Here is a 25,978-nt window from a genome sequence, read left to right as displayed (position 1 = left end):
AGAGAAGTCACCGCAGTGAGAAGCCCACACACCGCAGCTAGAGAGCAGCCCCTGCTCGCTGCAGTGAAGGCCCAGCACAGCCAAAAATAAATTTAAAAAAGAAAAGAATTGAGCTTTTAGGAGCTACCATGTTTCCTGACCAGGTAGACAAAGGAAAGATGAGTCTACAATGGAAATATAAGAATGGTCAGAAATGTCAGATGAAAACTAATAAGCTGTGAGGTGTGTAGAAACTGGCACCACCGAAAGTATGTCCGGCTGTAAACAGGTGGTGAGAGAGAACTAGCTGGAGAGCATTCAAGGCTGAGCTGTAATTTTTTATGGGAGGGAACTGGAGAGTCTAAAAGCCAATTTAATGCTGTAGGGTTCCATTTATGTATCATTTGTGAAATGATTACATTATAAGGGTAGAGGACAAAGCAGAGATTGCCAGACTGTAAAGGTCAGTCCTTGGGAGTTATATCCAGCAAGTTCCTTGGTCTTGATGGAAGAGTCAAATGTCTTGATTTTAGTGGTAGCTACGCAAATGTATGTATGGAATAAAATTTTATGAAACTGTCTATGCACAGTAGACATGTGCACACTCATGTCTAAAGCTATATCAATAGCTTTATTGATATATGATTTAAGTAAATGGGCCTTCCCTGGTGGCTCAGACAGTAAAGAATCTGCCTGCAATGCAGGAGACCCAGGTTCAGTCCCTGGCTCTGGAAGATCCCCTTGAGAGGGAAATGGCTACCCTCTAGCCATTTCCACTGAGGGAAATATCCTCAGTATTCTTGCCTAGAGAATTCCATGGACAAAGGAGCCTGCTGGGCTACAATCCATGGGGTTGCAAAGAGTCAGACATGACTGGGCAACTGACACTTCACTTCAGTACCATGAAATTGGCCTGATATAATTATACAGTCAGTGATCTTTAGTATACTGGTAGAGTTGTGCAGCTATTTTCCACAATCTAATTTTCAACTCCCCATCACTCACCCAAAAGGATGCCCAGTTATCAGCCTCTTCCCATTTCCCATTCACATATGTACCCATATTTGCTAACATCAGTCTACTTCATATCTATAGATACGCACATTCTGGACATTTACTGTAAATGGAATTATATGATATGTGGTTTTTGTGTCTGGTTTTTTCACTTAGCAAGATTTTTTTTAGGTTTATTTCTGGTGTAGCAAGTATCACTACTTCACTCCTTTTTTATTACCTAGTGGTACAGTTGATCCTTGAACAATGTAGATTTGAACTGCTCTAGTCTACTTATAGGCAGATTTTTTAAATAGTACGTACAGTACTAATGCTCCATGGTTGGTTGAATCTGTGGCTGTGGACCTGTGGATATGGAAGGTGGACTGTAGTTACATGCAGACTTTTAACTGCTCAGAGTGTCAGCACCTCTAACCCTCACATTGTTCAAGGGTCAACTGTATTCCACTGTGTAGACATGCATATTTTATTTATTCACTAACCAGTTGATGGAATTTGAGTTGTTTCATATTTTGGTTATTTCTGAACTTTCTGAACTGAACTTTATTATTCAGTTTTTGTTACTTAACTTTATTATTCAGTTATTTATGAACTGAACTTTCACGTACAAGTTTTTATGTGGACATGTTTTCAATTCTTTGGGGTAGAGAGCTAGGGAAGTTGAACTGTTGGATCCTATGAACACTATATGTTTAACATGTTGACAATCTGAAAAACTGTTTTCAAAGTTTCACCCAGCAAAAGATGTTGCCTCCTGTTTTTCTGTATCTTCACCAGCACTTATTACTGCCTGAAGTGAAGTGAAGTGAAGTTGCTTAGTCATGTCCAAATCTTTGCGACCCCATGGACTGTAGCCTACCAGGCTCCTCAGTCCATGGAATTTTCCAGGCAAGAGTACTGGAGTGGGTTGCCATTTCCTTCTCCAGGGGATCTTCCCAATCCAGGGATCGAACCCGGGTCTCCCACAATGCAGGCATACGCTTTACTGTCTGAGCCACCAGGGAAGCCCTATTACTGCCTATATTTATAATAGGCATCCTACTGGATGTGAAATGTTAACTCATCATAGTTTTGATTTGCATCTGCCTCTTGACTAATGGCCTTCCCTATTGGCTCAGCTGGCAAAGAATTTGCCGGTTCAGCTGGTAAACAATTTGCCGGCAATGCAGGAGACCTGGGTTGAATCTCTGAGTTGGGAAGATCCCCTGGAGTAGGGCATGGCAACCCACTGCAGTATTCTTGCTTGGAGAATTCCCATGGACAGAGGAGCCTAGTAGGCTACAGTCCATGGTGTTGCCAAGTCAGACAGGACTAAGTGACTAAGCACATCTTGACTAATGGTGTGGCGCTTCTGTTCATGAATGCTACTGATCATTCATATATCTTCTTTGCAGAAATGTCTGTTCAAATCCTTTGTTGTTGTTGAGTTGCTAAGTCATGTCTGACTCTTTGCAATACCATGGACTGCAGCTTTCCAGGCTTCCCCATCCTTCTACTATCTCCTGGGGTTTGTTCAAATTCAGATCCGTTGAGTCAGTTATGCTATCTAACTATATCATCCTCTGCCACCATCTTCTTTTGCCTTCAGTCTTTCTCAGCATCAAGATCTTTTCTAGTGAGTTGTCTCTTTGCATCAGGTGGCCAAAGCATTGGAACTTTGGCTTCAGAATCAGTCCTTCCAATGAATATTCAGGGTTGATTTCCTTTAGGATTGACTGGTTTGATCCCCTTGCAGTCTAAGAGACTCTCAAGCATCTTCTCCATCTCCACAATTTCAGGACACCAATTCTTGGAGACTCAGCCTTCTTTATGGTTGAGTTCTCACATCCATACATGACTACTGGAAAAATCATAGCTTTGACTATATGGACCTTTGTTTGCAAAGTGATATGTCTGCTTTTTAATATGCTGTATAGCTTTTTCATAGTTTTCCTTCCAAGGAGCAAGTGTTTTTTTAATTTCATGGCTGCAATCACCATCCACAGTGATTTTGAAACCCAAGAAAATAAAATCTGTCACTGCTTCCAATTTTTCTCCATCTATTTGCCATAAAGTGATGAGACTGGATGCCATGGTCTTAGTGTTTAATATTGAGTTTTAAGCCAGCCTTTTCACTCTCCTTTTTCACCTTCATCAAGAGGCTCTTTAGTTTCTCTTTGCTTTCTGTCATTAGAGTTCCTATGCTTTTTGCCATCATCTGCATATATGATGTTAGTTCATATTTCTCCTAGCAAACTTGATTCCAACTTGTGATTCATCCAGCCCAGCATTTTGCATGATGTACTCTGCATATAAGTTAAAAAGTCAGGTTGACAATATACAGCCTTGTCGTACTGCTTTCCCCATTTTGAACCAGTCAGCTGTTCCATGTCTAGTTCTAACTGTTGCATCTTGACCTGCATACAGGTTTCTCAGTGGTCTCCTGAGAAAGGTGGTCTGGTATTCCCATCTCTTTGAAAATTTTCCAGTTTTTTGTGATCCACATAGTCAAAGGCTTTAGCATAGTCAATGAAGCAGAAGGAGATATTTTTCTGGAATTCTCTTGCTTTCTCTATGCTTCAATGAATGTTGGCAATTTGATCTCTGGTTCCTCTGCCTCTTCAAAACCTAGCTTGTTCATCTGGAAGTTCTTAGTTCACGTACTGTTGAAGCCTAGCTTGAAGGATTTTAAGCATTACTTTGGTAGCAGGTGAAATGAGCGCAATTGTACAGTAGTTTGAACATTATTGGGCTTCCCTTGTGGCTCAGCTGGTAAAGAATCTGCCTGCAATGTGGGAGACCTGGGTTTGATTCCTGGGTTGGGAATATCCGCTGAAAAAGGAAAGGCTACCCACTCTAGTATTCTGGCCTGGAGAATTCCATGGACTGTATAGTCCTGACTGAGTGACTTTCACTTTCACTTGAACATCCTTGGGCGTTGCCTTTCTTTGGGATTGAAATGAAAACTGATTGTTTCCAGTCCTGTGACCACTGCTGAGTTTTCCAAATTTGCTGACATATTGAGTGCAGCACTTTAACAGCATCATCTTTTAGGGTTTTAAATAGGTTAGCTAGAATTCTATCACCTCCATTAGCTTTGTTGGTAGTAATGCTTCCTAAGACCCACTTGACTTCACATTCCAGGAAGTCTGGCTCTAGGTGAGTGACCATATTGTCATGGTTATCTGGGTCATTAAGATCTTTTTTGTATAGTTCTTCTGTGTATTCTTGCCACCTTTCCTTAATCTCTTCTGCTTCTGTTAAGTCCTTAGCATTTCTGTCCTTTATTGTGTCTATCCTTGCATGAAATGTCCCCTTGATATCTCCAGTTTTCTTGAAGAGATTGCTAGTCTGTCCCATTCTTTTTTTTTAATTAATTTATTTATTTTAATTGGATAGTCTGTCCCATTCTATTGTTTTCCTCTATTACTTGGCATTGTTCACTTAAGAAGGCTTTCTTATCTCTCCTTGCTATTCTCTGGAACTCTGCATCAGTTGGGTATATGGACTCCTTTACCATCCTAATTCCTTTGTTTTGTTATTGACTTTTAAGAGTTTTAAAAATTGTGATATCTGATCCTTATTACATACATAATTTGCAAACATCTCCTGGTTTGTGTGTTGTCCTTTCACTTTCTTGATGGTTCCATTATCTTTTGCCTTTGTTGATCCTGTCTATGTAGAGCTTCTGTTTCATAATTCTCTTACTTTCTTTCCATTATTTTATTGTTCTTTAATGTTTTTTTGAGATGGATGCTTTTTAGCTTTTCTTTTTTAATGTTCACATCCAAGGCTATATGTTTATCTCTAAGTATTCCATTACCACATGGGGTATTCTAGCTTCCTCCTCTTGCTTATCTATAAGTCCCACTCCAACTATGAGAAAGTTGGCTCTCACCATTGTTATCCATGTATTTAATGGTGAAATTCTAGTGTATGTGTATAGAAGTATCAGAATCACTGATTCCCTTCCATCTAGTTCATAACTATGATCTCATTTCTCAGGACCTCTCCCAACCCTGATATGTCTTCCTTATGGAGTGGGGAACCCAAACTGCACAGCATATCTAGTTGTGGACCCTGAGTGGTTTTGAATAAAGGCAAGATCATAAATTTTATCTTGTTTTCAGTGTGCTTTCTGGTTAACACCCACTGTTTCTATGGCCTTTTGTAATGAAACATGCAATGTGGGGTCTTAAGGGAACAGTGTTAGCTGATGACTTTTTATTGAACAGTTCAGATTAGAACCCATTATTCTAAAATAATTGGAATAAATTTTCTCTAATATTTCTTCATATTTGGCCTGATTTTGTCTATTCACACAGCCTCATGAGAATTTGCTGTCTCTCAATTTCTCATTTTGATTTCTGGAACAGCTTGAAGGCCATTTGCAATCTTGACTATTTCATGTTATTGGTTCAACAAATATTTATGAAGTACCCAACAGAAAATGCAATGATAAAAGTTTTCTGTATGAAGCTTGCAGTCTGACATTCTTCTGCTAGGTCCTTGGTTCCCAGAGTACTTTGAGTGTGAGACTTCCTTTTTTTTAGATCATGCCATGCGGCATGTGGGATCTTAGTTCCCTGACTAGGGATCAAACTTGGGACCCTGGCAGTGAGAATGCCGAGTTCTAACCACTGGACCACCAGGGAATTACTCCAAGTTACTTTATAAAACTTATGTGAGCCAATAATTTGATCTTTTCTTTAATCTGTGACATTTGGAAGCATTCTCACACTCTTTGTCCAAATGGAGGACATATTGCCTTCTTGGGAGTGTACCTCTTCATTCACCAGATATTTACTACCATGTGACAGACATTTTATAGCTCAGCATTCATGCAGTTTACATCCCTGTGAACAGAATATTGAACATCTTCCCACTGAAAACAAAGCTCGGGGCTGTCCTGGTGGCTCAGCAGTGGAGAGTCTGCGTGCCAGTACAGGAGACATGGGTTTGATCCCCCATCCAGGAAGATTCCTCATGCCGTAGAGCAACTAAGCCGGTTTTTCTCAACTATTGAGCCTGTTCTCTGGAGCCTAGGAGCTGCAGCTACTGCACCCTGATACTGCAGCTACTGAAGCTCTCTCTCTAGAGTCCGTGGTCCACAAAGAGAAGCCCCCGCGATGAGAAGCCCTCCCACTGTGAGAGAGCAGCCTGTGCTTGCCACAGCTACAGAAGAATCCCATGCAGCAATGAAAACTCAGCATAGCCAAAAATAAATAAATAAATAAATAAAATTATAAAAGATATGAATCTAATTTAAAAATTATGGTAACAAAATCACTTATAGATTGACAGTTCTGAATGAGTTGCCTTTTCTTCCTCTAGCTTTTTTTTCTCAGAACTTAACCTTCTGGAAGATTCCTGGCTTTATAGCTGAATATAATCAAGATGAATATCATTAAAATAATATTTAAGAAGTCAACACCAAAGCTAAAATTTCATGAGAAAGAAAATATCAAAATTTTATTTTTATTTATTTTTTTACCCAAGACATGTTTAATGGTAAGAATAGAGAGAAAGGTCAACTCTCGATAAAGATCAGGCTCCGGTTTTGCTGAGCAGAGCAGCACTGCCCCTTCCCTTCACTGCTTCGAGCAGCCGTGTTTCTGGATCTCTCCTGCGAGCCACAGGCAGTGCAGGATGCGTTTCTTCTCGGCAGCCAGCTCCTCTTCCGAGAACTGGCCCAGGAGTTTCTGGACAAATATATTCTGATCTTTCAGGAAAATATTCTTATCGATGCCTACGTTGGGCATATTCTCCGGGGACCCAGATCTGAAATGGAAGTTTAAACGTCGCTTTAGGCCAGGTGTTTTCTCTTCAGTCCAGGTCAGCGGGCTTTTGTTCTCTGTCTCCAAGCACACGGTCATCTTCACATACTGGTCTTCCTTTCACTCTTCCAAAGTGGCCGACATGAGAGAAAGCTCCCCGAAGAGGCAGACCAGCCAGGTCAGGCGAGAGATGCCGCTGAATGCAGGGAAGCCAAACCGCTCTTCTTCCAATGGGGCAGCTGTGAAGAGGAGAGACCCTTTCAGCAGGTCCTTCCCCACCACTTCTTTCTTCAGGAATGCAAACTCCTCCATCAAGAGTTCAACATGCTCCTCATGCAAGACTTTCCCTTTCTGCTCGACCAACTCCCACAGGTCCTTAGCTGCCACCCAAGACGGTGTCATGGGGTATTCCACAAGGACATGCTTTCCAGCATTCAGGAATTGCCTGATGTAGTCCTCGTGGCTAGAGCTCTCACTGCAGATAAAAGCAACCTCGACCTCTTGACTGGAAAGAGCATCTTCCAGAGAAAGTTGCGGCACCTCGTCAATGCTCCCCAGCTCTCGTCTGGACACGAAGCCAATCAGGTTCAGGAACTCTGAGGAAGCGTGTGGATTCCGCAGGTCCCAGATCCGTACGGAGCCGGCTCTGCTAACGCCGACTGCCACCACACCAAACTTCCTCTCAGGCTCTGTGTTCATCTTGGTCTCTCTGTAGAAGCTGCCGCTGGGCACAAAGCTGAAGCTCTCCAAGCCACCTCCCAAAATATTAAAAGCAGGATGCCACACCACCAAGTTTGAGGCAAAAGGAAAAAATGTGTGTCCCTATATAAATGTTTTTATGTGTGTTTAGTGATTATTTTTCACACACGTTGAAGTGTTTGAAAAAAATATTGAAATGTTGAAAAGTAGGTGTACTACAATGCCCATGATCTTAATTTCAATATTTTATTTATACCCAAAGCAGAATTTACTATAATTTTACTTTCCTGACTTTAATGGAATCCAACTCAATAATAATAGCTTTAAAAGTCAACTTTTGGGGAAAACTAACCATTAAAAAAAATACATAAAGGGGAACTTCCCTGGTGGTCCAGTGGTTAAGAATCTTCCTTGCAATGCAGGGAGCACAGGTTTGATGCCTGCTCAGGGAACTAAGGTCCCCCATGCTGCAGAGCAACTAAGCCTGAGTGCCACAACTACTGAGCTTGCTCACTGCAATTACTGAGCCCGCTCGCTGCAACTAGAGTGTCAGTACACCGCAGCAAAGGATCCTGCGTGATGCGATGAAGATTCTGCCTACTGCAACTTAGACCAGATGCAGTCAAATAAAAAATAAATATTTTTTAAAAAGGAACCAAAGGGATGTAGATTCTTTTAAAAAAAAAAGAAGAAGAAGAAGAAATATAAAACCATGTATATAGGAGTTGCTGCTGCTAAGTCGCTTCAGTCATGTCCGACTCTGTGTGACCCCATAGACGACAGCCCACCAGGCTCCCCCGTCCCTGGGATTCTCCAGGCAAGAATACTGGAGTGGGTCGCCATTTCCTTCTCCAGTGCATGCAAATGAAAAGTGAAAGTGAAGTTGCTCAGTCGTGTCCGACTCTTCGTGACCCCATGGACTGCAGCCTACCAGGCTCCTCCGCCCATGGGATTTTCCAGGCAAGAGTACTGGAGTGGAGTGCCATTGCCTTCTCCAGTATATAGGAGTGCACATGTTAAAATTTTGCTTTAGATTCCAGTAGATGTTGTCAAGGAATTAATAAAGATGTAGTTACTTGTCTTACACAGTTGAAAGCCTTAGAATCTAGCAGAGAGCTTTGGCTAATTGGTTCATTCAATCTAGTAAAACAAGATATTTAGAAAGATTTTCTTTTTACATGTTTGGGTTGATTTTTCCAGAAATTGCCTCAGGATTTGCTTTGACTTGTGTCGGATATTTGCACTCATAAGAATAAAGATAAAAGAACTTCATGGCGCTTATCATGGATTCCTTTCTATCAAATACATTTAAAACATATATTTGGAAACATTTCAAGTCTACCTTGAACAGAATTACCAGGAGTTTGGGACAGAAGTGACAATGAGAATCAGTTTTGAAGAAACAGTTCATTCTGAGTTAGAATTCTGCCTTATTAGCTGAAAATTAGAAGTAACTTCTCTGTTATTTCCTGTTATGGTATTTATATAATATTATTTAATTTCCTCTTTAAGAAATCTGCAGATTTTGCTTCCAGAAATGACAGTGCCAAAAATGTACATGAAAATCAAATCAATTTTAATTTAAGATATGAAAAGAATTTTGACCACTTTTGGTTTGGAGTGGAATATATAATTAAACATGCATCCAGATTTCATACCATGGATATGCTAAAATTTATTTTGAAGTCCCTCTTCACAAAAATTATATCCCACTATGATTCAGAGTTGTATCATAAAGAGAGTTTGTTTAAAGGCTGGAGTTTGAGAAATGTAACATTTGTAGTTTCCCTGAAAAAATATGAAAGATCAAATGCTTCATTTTCTGCTGGAGCTTTTTATAAATGACTCAGATTAGGTGCAGTTGGTTCAGTCTTCAGCTAGCTCTTAAAGATAGGCAGTCTGCTAAGTGGTAGGGAGAGAAAAGTAGAGAGACTGTTTTTAACAGCATCTATGTACAAGTAAGTAGGATGGTACACAGGTACTAGGATATAACGTTCTACAGTAAATGCACGTTAAGACGTGCTAGACTTATAGTGCTAGGCATATCATAGTGATCATTTAAAACATCTGGAATTATTGATCAGTATATTGTGTACCAGGAACTAACATAATTGTTGGAGTCAATTACACTTTAAAAGTAAACTCATAGAAAAAGAGATCAGATTGGTGGTTATCAGAGGCAGGGTGTGGAGGGAAGGGGAATGAAAGTTAGCAAAAGGTACAAACCTCCAACTGTAAGATAAGTTCTGAGAATGTAATGTACAATCGGATAAACATAACTAACAGTGCAGGTGTGCGTGCTAAGTCACTTCAGTCATGTGCGACTCTTTGTGACCCCGTGGACTGTAGCCCAGCAGGCTCTTGCATCCATGGGGATTCTCCAGGCAAGAATGCTGGGGTGGGTTGCCGGGCCCTCCTCCGGGGGATCTTCCTGACCCAGGGATAGAACCTGTGTCTCTTATGTCTCCTGCACTGGCAGGTGGGTTCTTTACCACCAGCGCCACCTGGGAAGCCCCATAACTAACACTACTGTATATTATATATGAAAGTTGTTGAGGAAGTCCCAAGAGTTCTCATCACATCTTTAATTTTGTATTTATACGAGATGATGGATATGCCCTAAAAGAAAGAGAATAAATGTCAATGTTTCCTGGAAAGTAAAAACAGAAAGAAATGTTAGATTTGACCTGGGGGTGGGGGTGGGGCTTGGAAGGGTTAACCAAGGAGCGGTGATTGAGTTCCCTTTGAACCTAAAGAGTGACTCTTGGTGGGCAAAGAGAGGAGGTTCTGGTGTGAAAGTTTGAAGGTGAGGAGCAGTTATTGACGCTAAATATAGGATTTGGCTTCTGAAAAACCAAAAAAAAACGTATTTAAGGAGGAGACATCACCAACGGAAATACTGAGCTGAGTGTACATCCTCTTTCTCCACGCAGATTTCTGCCTTGGGGGAGTGAATGAGACACAGAAGCTGAAGTGACAACTGCCATTCTTCTGAAATCCGCAGGGAGAGGCAACGGCAGACTATGGGCAGGCAAGTGAGGGAGGCATTACTTTCCTGGGAAGGCGGGGATCAACCCTTGCCAAGTAGGATGGGCATTTAAAGGAGGGGAGAAAGTTCACCGTCAGCTGCCACTCAGCCCAGGTACTTGGAACGATGGCCTTAAATAGTATCTTAAGAAAACAAGAGGTTTTGACTGCTATTGCCAAATGGTTCTCTTTTAAAACCTAACAATGTCTCTGTTTCCTCTCAAAACATTTGCCTTTTCACAGCATCGAACAAACAGCTGAGCTCCTCTTGTGTCTCTCCCCCGCTGAAGTTGCCAATCTCAAGGAAGGAATCAATTTTGTTCGAAATAAGAGCACTGGCAAAGATTACATCTTGTATAAGAGTAAGAGCCTCCTGCGAGCATGCAAGAATATGTGCAAGCACCAAGGAGGCCTGTTCATAAAAGATATCGAGGATTTAGATGGAAGGTACCATGAATCATTCTGCTTTTTCTCTAGTGACCCTTCTTGTAATTAGATTTGGCCAGAAGTGTGGAAATCAAATGAAACAACTGACAAATTATTTCTCCTAGCCAATTTGTAACTTACTTGTGCACATTTAGGGTATTTCTCTGATCTCAAAACCTTCTGACCTTTACTTAATTTCCCATTCTCGCTCAAGAACTCTAATTGAAAATGGATTCCTAGCTCGATAAACAGTGACATTTCTAAGGTACGTGGGTCTGTGTATGTGAGTGAAGGGTTGGGTGTGCGTGATAGCTTTTATGTTCCAAGACTCAAGCCTCTTTGGGGTTTCCTTTCCTGCTCTCCCAGAAGTATGAGTGGGGCAGGCCCTTGTCCAAACTCTGCTGGGGAGCAGATAGACTTTCCCTGACCACCTTGCAGTGATTAAAAACCCCACGTGGCAGAGCCCCACCTGTACTGCTCTGAACAGAGGCGCTTCTGGTCATTTCTTGGAAAACCGGTGCTGGTACCCCTCCTCCCCCATCTGTTGATTAAGACTGTATATAGATGACCTCCCTCCCCAGTTCAGGGACAATACCAGGGCAGGATTGCTGTGGATTTTTGTTGTTGTTGTTTTGTCTTGTTTTCAGTGACAGCCAAAGAGATAGCAGCATACTCTGGCAGAGACAGGGAAGGTAGGGGAGAGGGGATGCTCTGTCAGCCTGATGCTCAACACTGGCAATGAATGAGTGGCTGACCCCACTTTTCCAAGCTTCTCTTCAGCCTTACTTGACCTGGGTGCTTTTTAGCCACTCCCACATCAGACTTGTCTTCTACTGTTGTCAATTTGATTTCTCAGGTCATCTGTGGGTGGTTTAGTGCAGGTGGATTCAGAGGAACTGGTTAATTGTCTAAGAGTTCCCTGCTAGAATTGTATAGATGACCATTACCCAAGTCTAGAATATTCTTACACCTGCATACAGATTTGCTTCACTACATTCTTAGTTTCAGGACTGAAACGGTGTTAACACCTGTCTCCTGCTTGGCTCCTCTGATGGGATTGCTAGATTAGCCAAACAGAAGGCATCCAGTTAAATCTACATTTCAGGTAAACAATGACTATATTCTTAGCATAGATAGGTTCCAAGTATTGTATGGGATATACTTTGAGCAGCAACTCTACTCTCGGAGACCCTCATGGTTATTTGCTGACAGCCTTGCTTTGAGTCCCTTCCGTCTTCTCAGTGGATTTAACCCAGGGAAACCTCAGCCATGGCTTGTTCTGTCACTAGTGAGCTTCTGTGGGCACTCTGGGACCTTGAGGTCTTCTGACTGTTGTGGTTTGGGGACTTTGCTTTTCCTCTCTCCTCAATGGACTTTCACCATGGAGCTCACATGGCCAGCCATTGGAGGAAGTGTAGCTTTATGATTAGCAGATTTATCACAATCTGCCCTCTTCAGAAACCTGGCCCCACCACTTATCAGCCCCGTGACCATGAACAAATTTCTTAGCCTTTCTGGACCTTGGTCTTCTCCTTTATAAAGTAAAAATGAGAGTATTACCTGTTCTGTCTGGCTGCTCAGAGGATTAAGTGATTTCCAACACAAAAAAACACTTAAAACAATATCTGTCATATTATAAGCGCTCAATAAACATCAATTACTTTTATGATTATTACTCTGTCATGAGCTTCTGGTATAGCTTAGGAATGAGATTATTTATAGGAATTCAGCTTGTTCTTGAATCTGGCTTGATTATCCTAACAGAGTGATCACTTTGCCACAGACTGGCCTTTCTCTCCTTCATGCAAAGCCTTTGGGGTAGTTGATCCTAGTTTCACCCTATTCTGTTGTCAGGCTAACCTGGAGCTGGCACTATCAACTCCATCCTCAGAGTAACTCACACCCTGTACTCCCACATCCATTGCTCCAAATTTGATTGCTCCAAGTGCTCTGTGCAGCAATCTACCTGAGGAATCTCTCTACAAGGAGACGCTTAAGAGTAATGAGCTACCTCTTCTACCCTCCCTACCTCAGCCATTTTTCTTCTTCACACATAACCAAGATCAGCAACTCTCATAAGCTGTGGTTCTCATTTTTCACATTTAATAGGGTTTCACAACCTCTTAGTGCGTGGAGCTGTTACCTTCCTCCTGTCTGCCTGCTGCCCAGGAACAGTTAAGACCCTGCCATGCTTCCCATTTATTGACCTGTATGCTGAATAGCTGCATTTGGAATGTCCTCAAATTTTGAAAGGTTGTTGGCTACTCATTGATGAGAGAGTAGATGTTACAGAATAATCCTCCTTAAATTGAAGTATGGAATACATTTTTTTGCTTTGTTACTAGAAAAAGGCATGAAAAATTCTTGATATAATGAAGCTTGGGAAAATTCATGTAATTTACCATTATAGAAGTTAAAATAGACATTGTTAGTTTAAGAAATCTGATGTTTCTGATTTGAGACATTTGTGGTTTTTTGTTTTTTGGTTTTTTTTTTTAATCTTTAACGGCTACAAAAACTTCACTAGAAACACCACCAAGGTAGAGAGGAAATGGAACATTTATACCTCATTTTCTACCAGCATAACCCCCTTCACAGTTTGATAAGAAATGAAAAAGAAATCACTAAACCTCCTACTTTGCTGCAATCTAGCTGTCATTCTGAAACAGGGTCACCAGAATTAGCAAATAAAAATGCAGAACACTCAATTACATTGCAGATAAGTGAGGAATTTCCAGTGTATGTCAAATATTGTGTGAGACATATTTTTAAATTGTTATTTATCTGAAATTCATATTTAACTGGGCATCCTGTATTTTGGCAACCATGCTCTGAAATCTTAAACTATAAGTCTTTCCTTCTCAAAAAATACAAATTCGAGTTGAACTTAAGTTCAGTACACTATAATAGGGACCAAGATTTGTAGAGTGATCATAAATCATAGATTTGTCTTTATCACTACATTCTGCCCTCATATTGGCCTCAGTTGGCTCTTAACCAACTTAGCTTTTTTATGAGAGCTATCCCTAAAGGTGACTTTATTCTGATGGCTCTGTTGATCTCTAACATGTATTATTTTGTGATGTGCCATTTATCTTCACTGTTTATTGAACAATTTTTAAAATAATTTATTTGTTATTATTTTTTTAATGCTGGGTCTTGGTTGCTGAGCAGGCTTTCTCTCGTTGCGGGGAGTAGGGGCTACTGTCTTGTGCAGGCTTCTCATTGTGATGGCTTCTCTTGTTGTGGAACACAGGCTCTAGAGTGTTTGGACTTCAGAAGTTGCTGCACATTTGCGGCTCCTGGGCTCTAGAGCACAGGTTCAATAGTTGCAGCACACAGGCTTAGCTGCTTCTCAGCCTGTGAGATCTTCCCAGATCCGGGATCGAACTTGTGTCTCTTGCATTGGCAGACGGATTCTTTACCACTGAACCACCAGGGAAGCCCTATCTTCACTTTTAAAATTACCTGCTGATGATTAGTCTATATTTCCTTGGATATTTGAGCTTTAGCTATTAAAGTTTTCCTCTCATGAATTTTGTGTTCAACGAACTGTAGTTGTTTATAATGCATGTAAGCCCAAGAAGATTAATTTTTATTCACACCATTTCATAAACCTAAGGACAATTTTTCATCCAGGTCTGTTAGATGCACAAAACACAACTGGAAGTTGGATGTGAGCACCATGAAGTACATCAACCCTCCAGGCAGCTTCTGTCAAGATGAACTAGGTAAATCCCCTCCATATTGATCAAAGTTTTCTTCTGTCGTTATTATTGGGGACCTTCTTGTCAACTTGTTTCCAATTTCACTTGAAGCTTTGGTTACATTCTGATTATAACCTGTGGACGTTAAGTCTTTTAAAAATATAGTTAACGCTGAAAATTCTAAACAGAATTTCTTCAGAAGGTCCCTTCGTTTATTCCTTCACTTGTTCAGTAAGCATTTGACGAGGTCATGCCAGGTGTAAACCGTTGTCCTGGGTATGAAGAGAATCAAAGATGGATAAAAAAGAGTCATCTTTTGTCTGCATGACTGGACTCCTTGCTTCTGTGCTTGCTTCCTGCAGTTCATTCTGCTTATAGCACCCAGATTGGTATATATTTTTAATTTAATGTTTATTTTATCTTGGAGTATAGTTGATTTACAATGTTGTGTTAGTTTCGGGTATGCTGTGTTGTGTTGGGCTTAGTTGATCAAACGTGTCCAGCTCTTTGTGACCCCATGGACTGTAGCCTGCCAGGCTCCTCTGTCCATGGAATTCTCCATGCAAGAATACTGGAGTGGGTTGCATGCCCTCCTCCAGGGGATCTTCCCAGCTCAGAGATCGAACCCAGGTCTTCTTCATTGCAGGTGGATTCTTTACTGTCTGAGCTACCAGGGAAGCCCTTCAGGTATACAAGGCTGATATTTTAAAAATCAAAATTAATTCATGTCATTCCCCTGTTTAAAACTCTCCACTGAGTTTCCTAACACACTGAAAAATATGCATCCCTTTGACCCAGCAATTCCACATCCAAGGCTGTGTCCTAAGGTCTTGATAATCCTTGATATGTCAAAAGATATAGGTATGAAAATGTTCATTCATAGCAATACTATCTAAAGAGAAAAACTGAAAACAATCAAAACATTAAAAATAATTCCACTGTGTCTTAAAAGTAATACTATTGAAGGAATTAAAATAATTAAAGATTTTTTATAGATAAAGCAAAAAAGCAGATTATAAATGTTACATATAGTATGACACAATTATGAGAAATGTGTATCCATAAGCAGTGTGGATGAGGGCAGTCTTAACACTGGTTATCTGTGAAGGGAGCTAAATGGAGGGCTTCCTGCCTGGACCTCCAGACTGGAAACTGTGTTTACACCAGCTCAGAATCTTTTTCAGGCTCAAATTATTGTACATGGGATAGGATACTAGGGCCACTGTTGTCCAGATGTCTTGGTGAGACCATCTCCTAATCATTTTTTAAAGAAGGGGTGGCCTGCCAAGGCATTCTCCCAGTTCCCAGAGCAGAGGTGTCACTGAGGTGCATGTCCTTTCCGATCACCCCCAAAGAGATGTGACAGCAGGTTATTCTGGGGTAAGTTGCTAATTCCTTTGACAGCAAGTGCATCTTCCCCCATCCCTCAAAAGGATGCCTGGACTACTAGCTTCTTTTGCCACTCCATGTCTGTTTTGCTAGCTTAGGAAACCTGCAGACTGCTTGTTAACAGAAGCTAGTAACAGGCACTATACAAATACTGTTAAATTTATTTGGCAGATAACAGGTTAGAAGCAAAGGTTTGAAACTATTAAACTGTGTAAGTTAGAGGACAATAGACTATCAACTTAATTAGTATGTAACCCAGAAATTTATAGCTGCTTAAGGGCTTTTACAAAACCTCTAAGTCTTTTGGAATAAACAGCTAGTGGGAAGCTTCTCTTTAGCACAGGGAGCTCAGCTTGGTCCTCTGAGATGACCTAGAAGGGTGGATTGGAGGTGGGGTGGGAAGGAGGTCCAAGAGGGAGGGGAGATGTATATATATATAGCAACAGATATATATATATCGCTATATATATATATATATATATATATATATATATATATATATAGCTGATTTACTTCCTTGTACAGCAGAAACTAGAATGACATTGTAAAGCAATTATACTCCAATTTAAAAAAAAGACTTTTTTTTTTTTTAATGTATGTCTTGAATAATCCACACATCTCCTCTGTGACTTGGACCTTTGGAGCAAGAGGAAGGGATTTCCCACTCAGCAGAAAGTTGATCAAATGGAACATAGATCGAAGGTGGAAGCTGATGTAGAGGGTTTCTGGCCAGAGGTGACAAACAGGCCAGTGGAGGGCAGGTGGTAACAAGACGCACTGAAATTTTCAGCTTTTGCCCCAGTGAGGAAATGTGGAGAGAGTGGAAAATTTTAACCAAGTCCACTTTTCAGTCCAGTGCTACCAATGCTGTAGTGATTCCCTACCACAAAAAATTGTTATTTGTAATAATCATAAAACTGAATAATCTCAGTTCACATGAGACCAAGCCATCCTTCTCTTTCATGGGATATGATCATCATTAAAAAAGGAAGAAGTCAGGAAAGTAGAAGAAAGAAGATGCTCACCTATATTCCCATCACCTCAAGACAACTGCTGTTTAGGTATCTTTTCTTCCAGTTGTCACCGAGGTCCCCTTCCTTCCTCCCCAGCCTTCTCCTCCTTTTTAATTGAGAGATAATTCAGTTCAGTTCAGTTCAGTTGCTCAGTCGTGTCCGACTCTTTGCGACCCCATGAATCGCAGCACACCAGGCCTTCCTGTCCATCACCATCTCCCAGAGTTCACTCAAACTCATGTCCATCGAGTCCATGATGCCATCCAGCCATCTCATCCTCTGTCGTCCCCTTCTCCTCCTGCCCCAATCCCTCCCAGCATCAGAGTCTTTTCCAATGAGTCAACTCTTCGCAAGAGGTGGCCAAAGTACTGCAGCTTCAGCTTTAGCATCATTCCTTCCAAAGAAATCCCAGGGTTGATCTCTTTCAGAATGGACTGGTTGGATCTCCCTGCAGTCCAAGGGACTCTCAAGAGTCTTCTCTAACACCACAGTTCAAACACATCAATTCTTCGGTGCTCAGCCTTCTTCACAGTCCAACTCTCACATCCATACATGACCAGAGGAAAAACCATAGCCTTGACTAGACGGATCTTAGTCCGCAAAGTAATGTCTCTGCTTTTGAATATACTGTCTAGGTTGGTCATAACTTTTCTTCCAAGGAGTAAGCGTCTTTTAATTTCATGGCTGCAGTCACCATCTGCAGGGATTTTGGAGCCCTAAAAAATAAAGTCTGACACTGTTTCCACTGTTTCCCCATCTATTTCCCATGAAGTGATGGGACCAGATGCCATGATCTTCGTTTTCACCCTTTTAGAGTGTGCAGCTCAATGGTTTTTAATATTTTCATATATTGAGCCATTACCACCACTCTCTAATTCCAGAACATTCTCATCATCCCCAAAAGAAACCTTATAACTATTAGCAGTCACTCCCATTCCCCTCTTCCTTCAGCCCCTGGCAATCAGTAATCTATTTTATGCCTCTATGGCTTTTTCTGTATTGAACCAAGCTGGCATAAGCCCCACTTAGTCATGGCTACAATTCTTTTTTATATTGCTAAACTGTATTTGCTAATATTTGGTTAAGGATTTTTATGTCTGTGTTTGTAAGGATTCCCACCCAGATGACTCAACGGTAAATAATCTGCCTGCCAATGCAGGAGACACATGTTTGATCCCTGGGTCAGGAAGATCACCTAGAGTAGGAAATGGCAACCTGTTCCAGTATTCTTTCCTAGGCAAAAAAGAGGAGCCTGGTGGGCTGCAGTCCATGGTGGCACAAAGAGTCAGACACAACTTGGTCTGTAGTTTTCCTTTTGTGAGATGTCTTTGGTCCTGGGATCAGGGTAGTAAGATTGCCCTCATAAAGTAAGTTGGGAAGTGTTCCCTCCTCTTCTATTTATTGGAAGAGTTTGTGAAGTACTGGTGTTGGTTCTTCTTTAGTCATTAGATCAGATTCACCAGTGAAGCTATCTAGGCTCAGACTAATGTTTGTGAAGGTTTTTGTTTACTAATTAAATCTGTTATTTGTTATGGGTCTTCTCAGGTATTCTATTTCTTCTCATCAGTTTTGTTAATTTGTTTCTTCCTAGGAATTTCTCATTTCATCTGGATTATCAATTTGTTGATGTATAATATAATATTTCCTTGTATTCCTTTTTATTCTGTAAAGTTGATAGTAACATCCCCTTTTTCATTCTTGATTTTAGTAATTTGAGCCCTTTCTCTCTTTTATTAGTCTAGCTGAAGGTTTGAAAATTTTGTTAATCTTTTCAAAGAGCATATTCCTGTTTTCATTTTTTCTTATTTTTCTAGTATCAATTCTGTTTATTTTAGCTCTTTTAAATATTTCCTTTCTTTTGTTGGTTTTGAGTTTAGTTTATGCCTCTTTTTCTAATTTCATGAGATGGAAGGTTAGGTTTTTTACTTGAGATCTTTTTAATTACAGATGTGTACTGGTATAAATTTCATTTTATGCACTATACTGTTTTAGCTGCATTCCATAAGTTTCAGCATGTTATGTTTTCATTTTTATTTGTCTCAAAGTATTTTCTACCTTCTCTTGTGATTTGCTTCTTTAAACCATTTGTATTTAAAAGCATATTGTTTATTTCTACATATTTCTGAATTTTCCAACTTTCTTCTCTTATTGGTATCTAATTTCATTTCATTGTGGTCAGGGAACATACTTTATATGACTTGAAACTTTTAAATTTATTGACATTTGTTTTATGGCCTACAAACATATGGTTTGTACTGGTTTGTGGAGATATTTCACATGTACCTGAGAAGAATGTGTATTCTGTATTTGGGGGGAGTGTTATCTGTTGGGTCTGGTTGGTTTATAGTGTTGTTCAAAGTCTTCTGTTTCTTTGTTGATTTTCAATCTAGCTCCATCTTAGTCATCTTTTTAGGCATACTTTTATAACTAATTATAATTATATATTATTTTTGTATCCTGTTTTTGTCTTGTGAATATATCAGATTCTATATATATATGCTTTTAAGTATGCCTACATTAAACATTAGTTTATTTAGCCAGTTCTCTGCTGTTGACATTTATGCTGTTTACAGATTTTTTTTTTTTTTTTTTTTGGCCTTCAAAACCAAAACTATGGTCTTTATGCTTAAGAACTTCTCTGTTTTTGTAAGAGAGTTGCATTACTGGCTAAAGGGTATGACTAATTACTGTATTTTGGGGGGCGCTTCCCTGGTGGCTCAGACAGTAAAGAGTCTGCCTGCAATGTGGGAGACCCGGGTTTGATCCCTGGATCAGGAAGATCCCCTGGAGAAGGAAATGGCAACCCACTCTAGCATATTGCCTGGAGAATTCCATGGACAGAGGAGCCTAATGGGCTATAGTCCATGGGGTTGCAAAGAGTCAGACATGACTGAGCGACTTTCACACATACACCCAATTAATGTATTTACCCATATTTAACATTTTGTACACCTTAACGTAAAGATGGGCTCCACAGGGACTAATAACCTAAATGAGAACGGTAAGACTGTAAAAGTAACGGAAGAAGTATAGAATATCTTTGTGACCCAGAGATTGGTGACTTCCTGACAAACAACATTTCAAAAATACAGCTCAAGAGGCAACCCCCCACCTACGCACACACACACAAAACCCTGGTAAATATGAATTCATCAGTACTAAAGATTTCTGCTAAATGGAGGACACAGACAAAGACATATAATAGTTTGGGTGATTATTTTTCAATATTTACAACCAGCAGGGGAATATGATCTAGCATATAAGAAGAAAGCGAAAGGGGTAAGTCACTCAGTCCTGTACGATTCTTTGTGACCCCATGGACTGTAACCTGCCAGGCTCCTCTGTCCAGAGGATTTCCCAGGCAAGAATACTGGAGTGGGTTGCCATTCCCTTCAGTAAAGCAAATTGACAAGAAAGGATAGGAAGCTCAATACGAAAATGAAGAACGGATATCAACTAGCATTTTACAGAATCCCCAAAGGTCAATAAGCATATGAAAATATGCTTAAATTCGTTAATTATCGGAAAACTGCTAACCAAAGCAATGAGATGTTAATGTAGGGTTTTTTTATTGATAAAAATAAACCAAGGAACTGCCGAACGTTATCAGAGATATAAAGATATGAAAATCTTCATGCATGTGGCAGAAGTGTGGCCGGTGCAGCTGTGCTAGAGAATAATCCTACAGTGACTAGTCAGAGGAGGCTTATGGCCCATACACCGTGATCCATCAGTCTCGCTTCTGTGTTTGCACCAGAGAAATCTTGTGGTGGTGGAGTCTGTGGGTCCATCATAAGGAGGGTAAATCAGTAAAATGTGGTGAACCACAGAATACAAATCTACAGTTAGAGGAAGTGGACTAGACGTACACGTGGCAGCAAGAAAGAACCTTAAAAACAGAGTATTGAGTGAAAAAGAGTAAGAAAGAGACTGGAGACCCAGTACCATTTATATGAATTAAAATGCACACATAAAATATAATGCATACTTTGCATGAGCATTTAAATGGTAATCCTGTAGGAGAGGAGAGAGAAATAACAATGAGAAACAGATAAAGGGAATAAGTAAATAAATAAGTAAGTAAGTAGCTTTGCCTGGACTGAGTACAATGTGTCATGAACTAAAAAATACGGTTAACCTCGTCCTCTTTACTTGAGGTCTTAAATGAATGAATGAGTCCATTATTCATTCATCCATTCTTTAATATGTATTGCATTACAGTCTATTTTTTTAGAATGACCCAGTTTTTGTTCCAACTAACTAGTTAATAAGCTTTCCTTTCTCCTCATACTTTACCAGCTTGAGGCATTCTTAGTTTTTCAGACTTTTCTCATTTAAATCAAAAAATAGCATCACTGTTGTTTTAAATTAAGCTTGTTTCTCAAGTATGATGCTAATATATTTTCCAAACGTGTTTGCCAGTTTTCTTCGGTGGTAGAACTTTTTCATCTTATATTTGTATATATTCAGATTTTCCACTGGAATTGTTTCCATTGCTATTAAATTTAAAAGTCCTCTCTTTGATATTCTATTTTTAGCTGCTTGGAAGCTTCTCATTGTGTCTTTAATAAACTAGATAATAAACTAGAATACTTAAATAACCAGTTGCATAGCACCGTTGTTAGATGGCCCTTCCTTTTTCACCCTCTCTTAGAATATTAAAGCTGTTTAATAACTGTTACTTAATAACTGGGGCTTCCCAGGTTGCAATAGTGGTAAAGAATCCACCTCCCAATGCAGGAGATGCAGGAAACATGGGTTCAGTCCCTGGGTTGGGAAGATTCCCTGGAGTAGGAAGTAGCAATCCATTCCAGTATTCTTGCCTAGAAAATCCCATGGACAGAGGAGCCTGGCGGGCTACAGTTCATGGGGTCACAAAGAGTTAGACGCGACTGAGCATCTGAGCACACACATTTCTCTTCCTGCTTTTCTTAAGAGAGAACAATTCTAAAGAAGGAAAATCCTTACAAGTGGGTATCAATGCAGTTTTCTGAGAATCTCCCATAATACTTTGTACTTTTGAGTTGATATTTGTTGTTATTATAGTATATAGTCTTGTCAATACTGAGCTTTCTCTTTAACTCTTCATTCTTTGAGGATAAAATAATTGTGATAATAATATTATTATTGATTAAATGCTTTCTTTGTGCCAGGCATAGTGCTGGACACTGTTGGATCTCTTATATTGTTTACTGCCTACAACAACTCTATGAAGTATGTGTCATACCTCTATTTTGTGATCAGGCACCTGCAGCCCAGGATGTTGATAATAAGCAGCCCAGTCACAATCCCCACCTTGATGTTTCCAAATCCAGCACTCTTTCTATTTCATGACACTGTTTTCCAGCAATGATATAGCCTGAAAATAATAATAAAATGTATCTTTATTGTATTGCCTGCATTTTCAAGGACACAGTTTAATAATAGTGGTGATATTAAATGTCCTTTGTGTATTTCTGATTTTATTAAGAAAGCCAGTTGTGTTTTGCTATTAAATAAGTTGATAACTCTTATTAGGAAAATGTTAATTAATGTGCTTCTATTAAATTCTTAAACAATATTTAAAAGATATAAAAATAAGAAAGCACCATGTGCCCAGCACTCAGCTTAAGACATAAAACATCCCTGACATTCCTGAAATTCCGTGAGCTCCTTAAGTGTAGTAAGAATAAAAGAAATGAATGGGTGTCAGTCTTTAGCCCTCATCTCAGTAGATATTGCTTGACCTAAATTAACATTGCTTTTTGTTTCTGATTTCCTTTGATTTTTGTACTCTGAGTACCTGAGCCATACATTTCTATTTCAGTGATGCTTTTTAAACATTATGCTTCCCTGGTGGTACAGAGGTTAAAGTGTCTGCCTGCAATGTGGGAGACCTGGGTTCGATCCCTGGGTCGGGAAGATCCCCTGGAGAAGGAAATGGCAACCCACTCTAATATTCTTGCCTGGAGAATCCCATGGACGGAGGAGCTTGGTGGGCTATAGTCCACGGGTTGCAAAGAGTCGGACACGACTGAGTGAATTCACTTTCACTTTGTTGTTGTTATTAATTCATATTTGTTCCCCTTTGGTTCTAGTTGTGGAAGAGAGTGAAGAAAATGAACTTTTGCTTCTAGAGCTGAATCCTCCTAACCCCTGGGATTCAGAGCCCAGATCTCCTGAAGATTTGGCTTTTGGGGAAGTGCAGGTAAGGAAACATTAAATTATAATTATCTTAAAAACAAAAATAAAACTAAGATACACACACACACATATATATATATTATTATATTACCTTGAATATTCTTGGATGTGGCTACTTAGGACTAATAGTATAGTTATCCTGAACGCTTGAGCAAATTTTTTAGAAACACCCAGAACTTGGCAGGGATTACAAGATAATATATCCAGAAAAAAAAAAAAAAAGCAGAAAAACTTTTAGCAGAGGTCTCAAAGGACAGTCATGTAAACTATTGAAGAAATTCAGAAATTTTGCTTGATTCCAAATCACTGTCAGATGAAATGACCAGTTGTCTTATCTCTGCATGTTGCCCTGAGATCTTTTTTTTTTTTTTCATTTTATTTTATTTTATTTTTTTAAAAATCTTTAATTCTTACATGCATTCCCAAACATGAACCCCCCTCCCACCTCCCTCCCCACAACATCTCTCTGGGTCATCCCCATGCACCAGCCCCAAGCAAGCTGCACCCTACGTCAGACATGGACTGGCGATTCAATTCTTACATGACAGTATACATGTTAGAATTCCCATTCTCCCAAATCATCCCACCCTCTCCCTCTCCCTCTGAGTCCAAAAGTCCGGTATACACATTTGTGTCTTTTTTCCTGTCTTGCATACAGGGTCGTCATTGCCATCTTCCTAAATTCCATATATATGTGTTAGTATACTGTATTGGTGTTTTTCTTTCTGGCTTACTTCACTCTGTATAATTGGCTCCAGTTTCATCCATCTCATCAGAACTGATTCAAATTGAATTCTTTTTAATGGCTGAGTAATACTCCATTGTGTATATGTACCACAGCTTTCTTATCCATTCATCTGCTGATGGACATCTAGGTTGTTTCCATGTCCTGGCTATTATAAACAGTGCTGCGATGAACATTGGGTTACATGTGTCTCTTTCAATTCTGGTTTCCTCGGTGTGTATGCCCAGAAGTGGGATTGCTGGGTCATAAGGTAGTTCTATTTGCAATTTTTTAAGGAGTCTCCACACTGTTCTCCATAGTGGCTGTACTAGTTTGCATTCCCACCAACAGTGTAGGAGGGTTCCCTTTTCTCCACACCCTCTCCAGCAAACTCTTCCAGAAAATTGCAGAGGAAGGTAAACTTCCAAACTCATTCTATGAGGCCACCATCACCCTAATACCAAAACCTGACAAAGATGTCACAAAAAAGGAAAACTACAGGCCAATATCACTGATGAACATAGATGCAAAAATCCTCAACAAAATTCTAGCAATCAGAATCCAACAACACATTAAAAAGATCATACACCATGACCAAGTGGGCTTTATCCCAGGGATGCAAGGATTCTTCAATATCCGCAAATCAATCAATGTAATTCACCACATTAACAAATTGAAAAATAAAAACCATATGATTATCTCAATAGATGCAGAGAAGGCCTTTGACAAAATTCAACATCCATTTATGATAAAAACTCTCCAGAAAGCAGGAATAGAAGGAACATACCTCAATATAATAAAAGCTATATATGACAAACCCACAGCAAACATTATCCTCAATGGTGAAAAATTGAAAGCATTTCCCCTAAAGTCAGGAACAAGACAAGGGTGTCCACTTTTACCGCTACTATTCAACATAGTTCTGGAAGTTTTGGCCACAGCAATCAGAGCAGAAAAAGAAATAAAAGGAATCCAAATTGGAAAAGAAGAAGTAAAACTCTCACTGTTTGCAGATGACATGATCCTCTACATGGAAAACCTAAAGACTCCACCAGAAAATTACTAGAGCTCATCAATGAATATAGTAAAGTTGCAGGATATAAAATCAACACACAGAAATCCCTTGCATTCCTATACACGAATAATGAGAAAGTAGAAAAAGAAATTAAGGAAACAATTCCATTCACCATTGCAACGAAAAGAATAAAATACTTAGGAATATATCTACCTAAAGAAACTAAAGACCTATATATAGAAAACTATAAAACACTGATGAAAGAAATCAAAGAGGACACTAATAGATGGAGAAATATACCATGTTCATGGATCGGAAAAATCAATATAGTGAAAATGAGTATACTACCCAAAGCAATTTACAAATTCAATGCAATCCCTGTCAAGCTACCAGCCACATTTTTCACAAGAACTAGAACAAATAATTTTCAAGATTTGTATGGAAATACAAAAAACCTCGAATAGCCAAAGCAATCTTGAGAAAGAAGAATGGAACTGGAGGAATCAACTTGCCTGACTTCAGGCTCTACTACAAAGCCACAGTCATCAAGACAGTATGGTACTGGCACAAAGACAGACATATAGATCAATGGAACAAAAATAGAAAGCCCAGAGATAAATCCACACACATATGGACACCTTATCTTTGACAAAGGAGGCAAGAATATACAATGGAGTAAAGACAATCTCTTTTAACAAGTGGTGCTGGGGAAAACCGGGTCAACCACTTGTGAAAAGAATGAAACTAGATCACTTTCTAACACCGCACACAAAAATAAACTCAAAATGGATTAAAGATCTAAATGTAAGATCAGAAACTATAAAACTCCTAGAGGAGAACATAGGCAAAACACTCTCAGACATAAAATCACAGCAGGATCCTCTATGATCCACCTCCCAGAATTCTGGAAATAAAAGCAAAAATAAACAAATGGGATCTAATTAAAATTAAAAGCTTCTGTACAACAAAGGAAAATATAAGCAAGGTGACAAGACAGCCTTCTGAATGGGAGAGAAAATAATAGCAAATGAAGCAACTGACAAACA

The 25,978-nt window shown here is 39.6% G+C and overlaps 1 protein-coding gene and 2 pseudogenes across 3 annotated transcripts in view; 1 reads left to right on the top strand and 2 right to left on the bottom strand.

The window, feature by feature from the left end:
- LOC102189920 (cytidine monophosphate-N-acetylneuraminic acid hydroxylase) overlaps positions 1 to 25,978 on the top strand; it is an 82,647-nt gene that overhangs the window by 27,336 nt on the left and 29,333 nt on the right. The window contains 4 exon segments of the mRNA XM_018038506.1: positions 10,382 to 10,479; positions 10,719 to 10,922; positions 14,541 to 14,632; positions 23,088 to 23,197. Coding sequence (XP_017893995.1) covers positions 10,472 to 10,479; positions 10,719 to 10,922; positions 14,541 to 14,632; positions 23,088 to 23,197 — 414 coding nt within the window. The 5' untranslated portion in view covers positions 10,382 to 10,471.
- LOC108633455 lies at positions 6,472 to 6,879 on the bottom strand (annotated as a pseudogene). The gene has a single exon (XR_001917079.1). The product of XR_001917079.1 is annotated as a biliverdin reductase A pseudogene (transcript).
- Positions 6,564 to 7,502, bottom strand: LOC102190186 (annotated as a pseudogene). The gene has a single exon (XR_001297197.2). The product of XR_001297197.2 is annotated as a biliverdin reductase A pseudogene (transcript).

This window comes from Capra hircus, chromosome 23, assembly GCF_001704415.2.
Source record: "Capra hircus breed San Clemente chromosome 23, ASM170441v1, whole genome shotgun sequence".
Lineage (NCBI taxonomy): Eukaryota > Metazoa > Chordata > Mammalia > Artiodactyla > Bovidae > Capra > Capra hircus.
The sequence above is the reverse complement of the archived record's forward strand: the minus strand, read 5'-3'. Positions and strand labels throughout refer to the sequence as shown.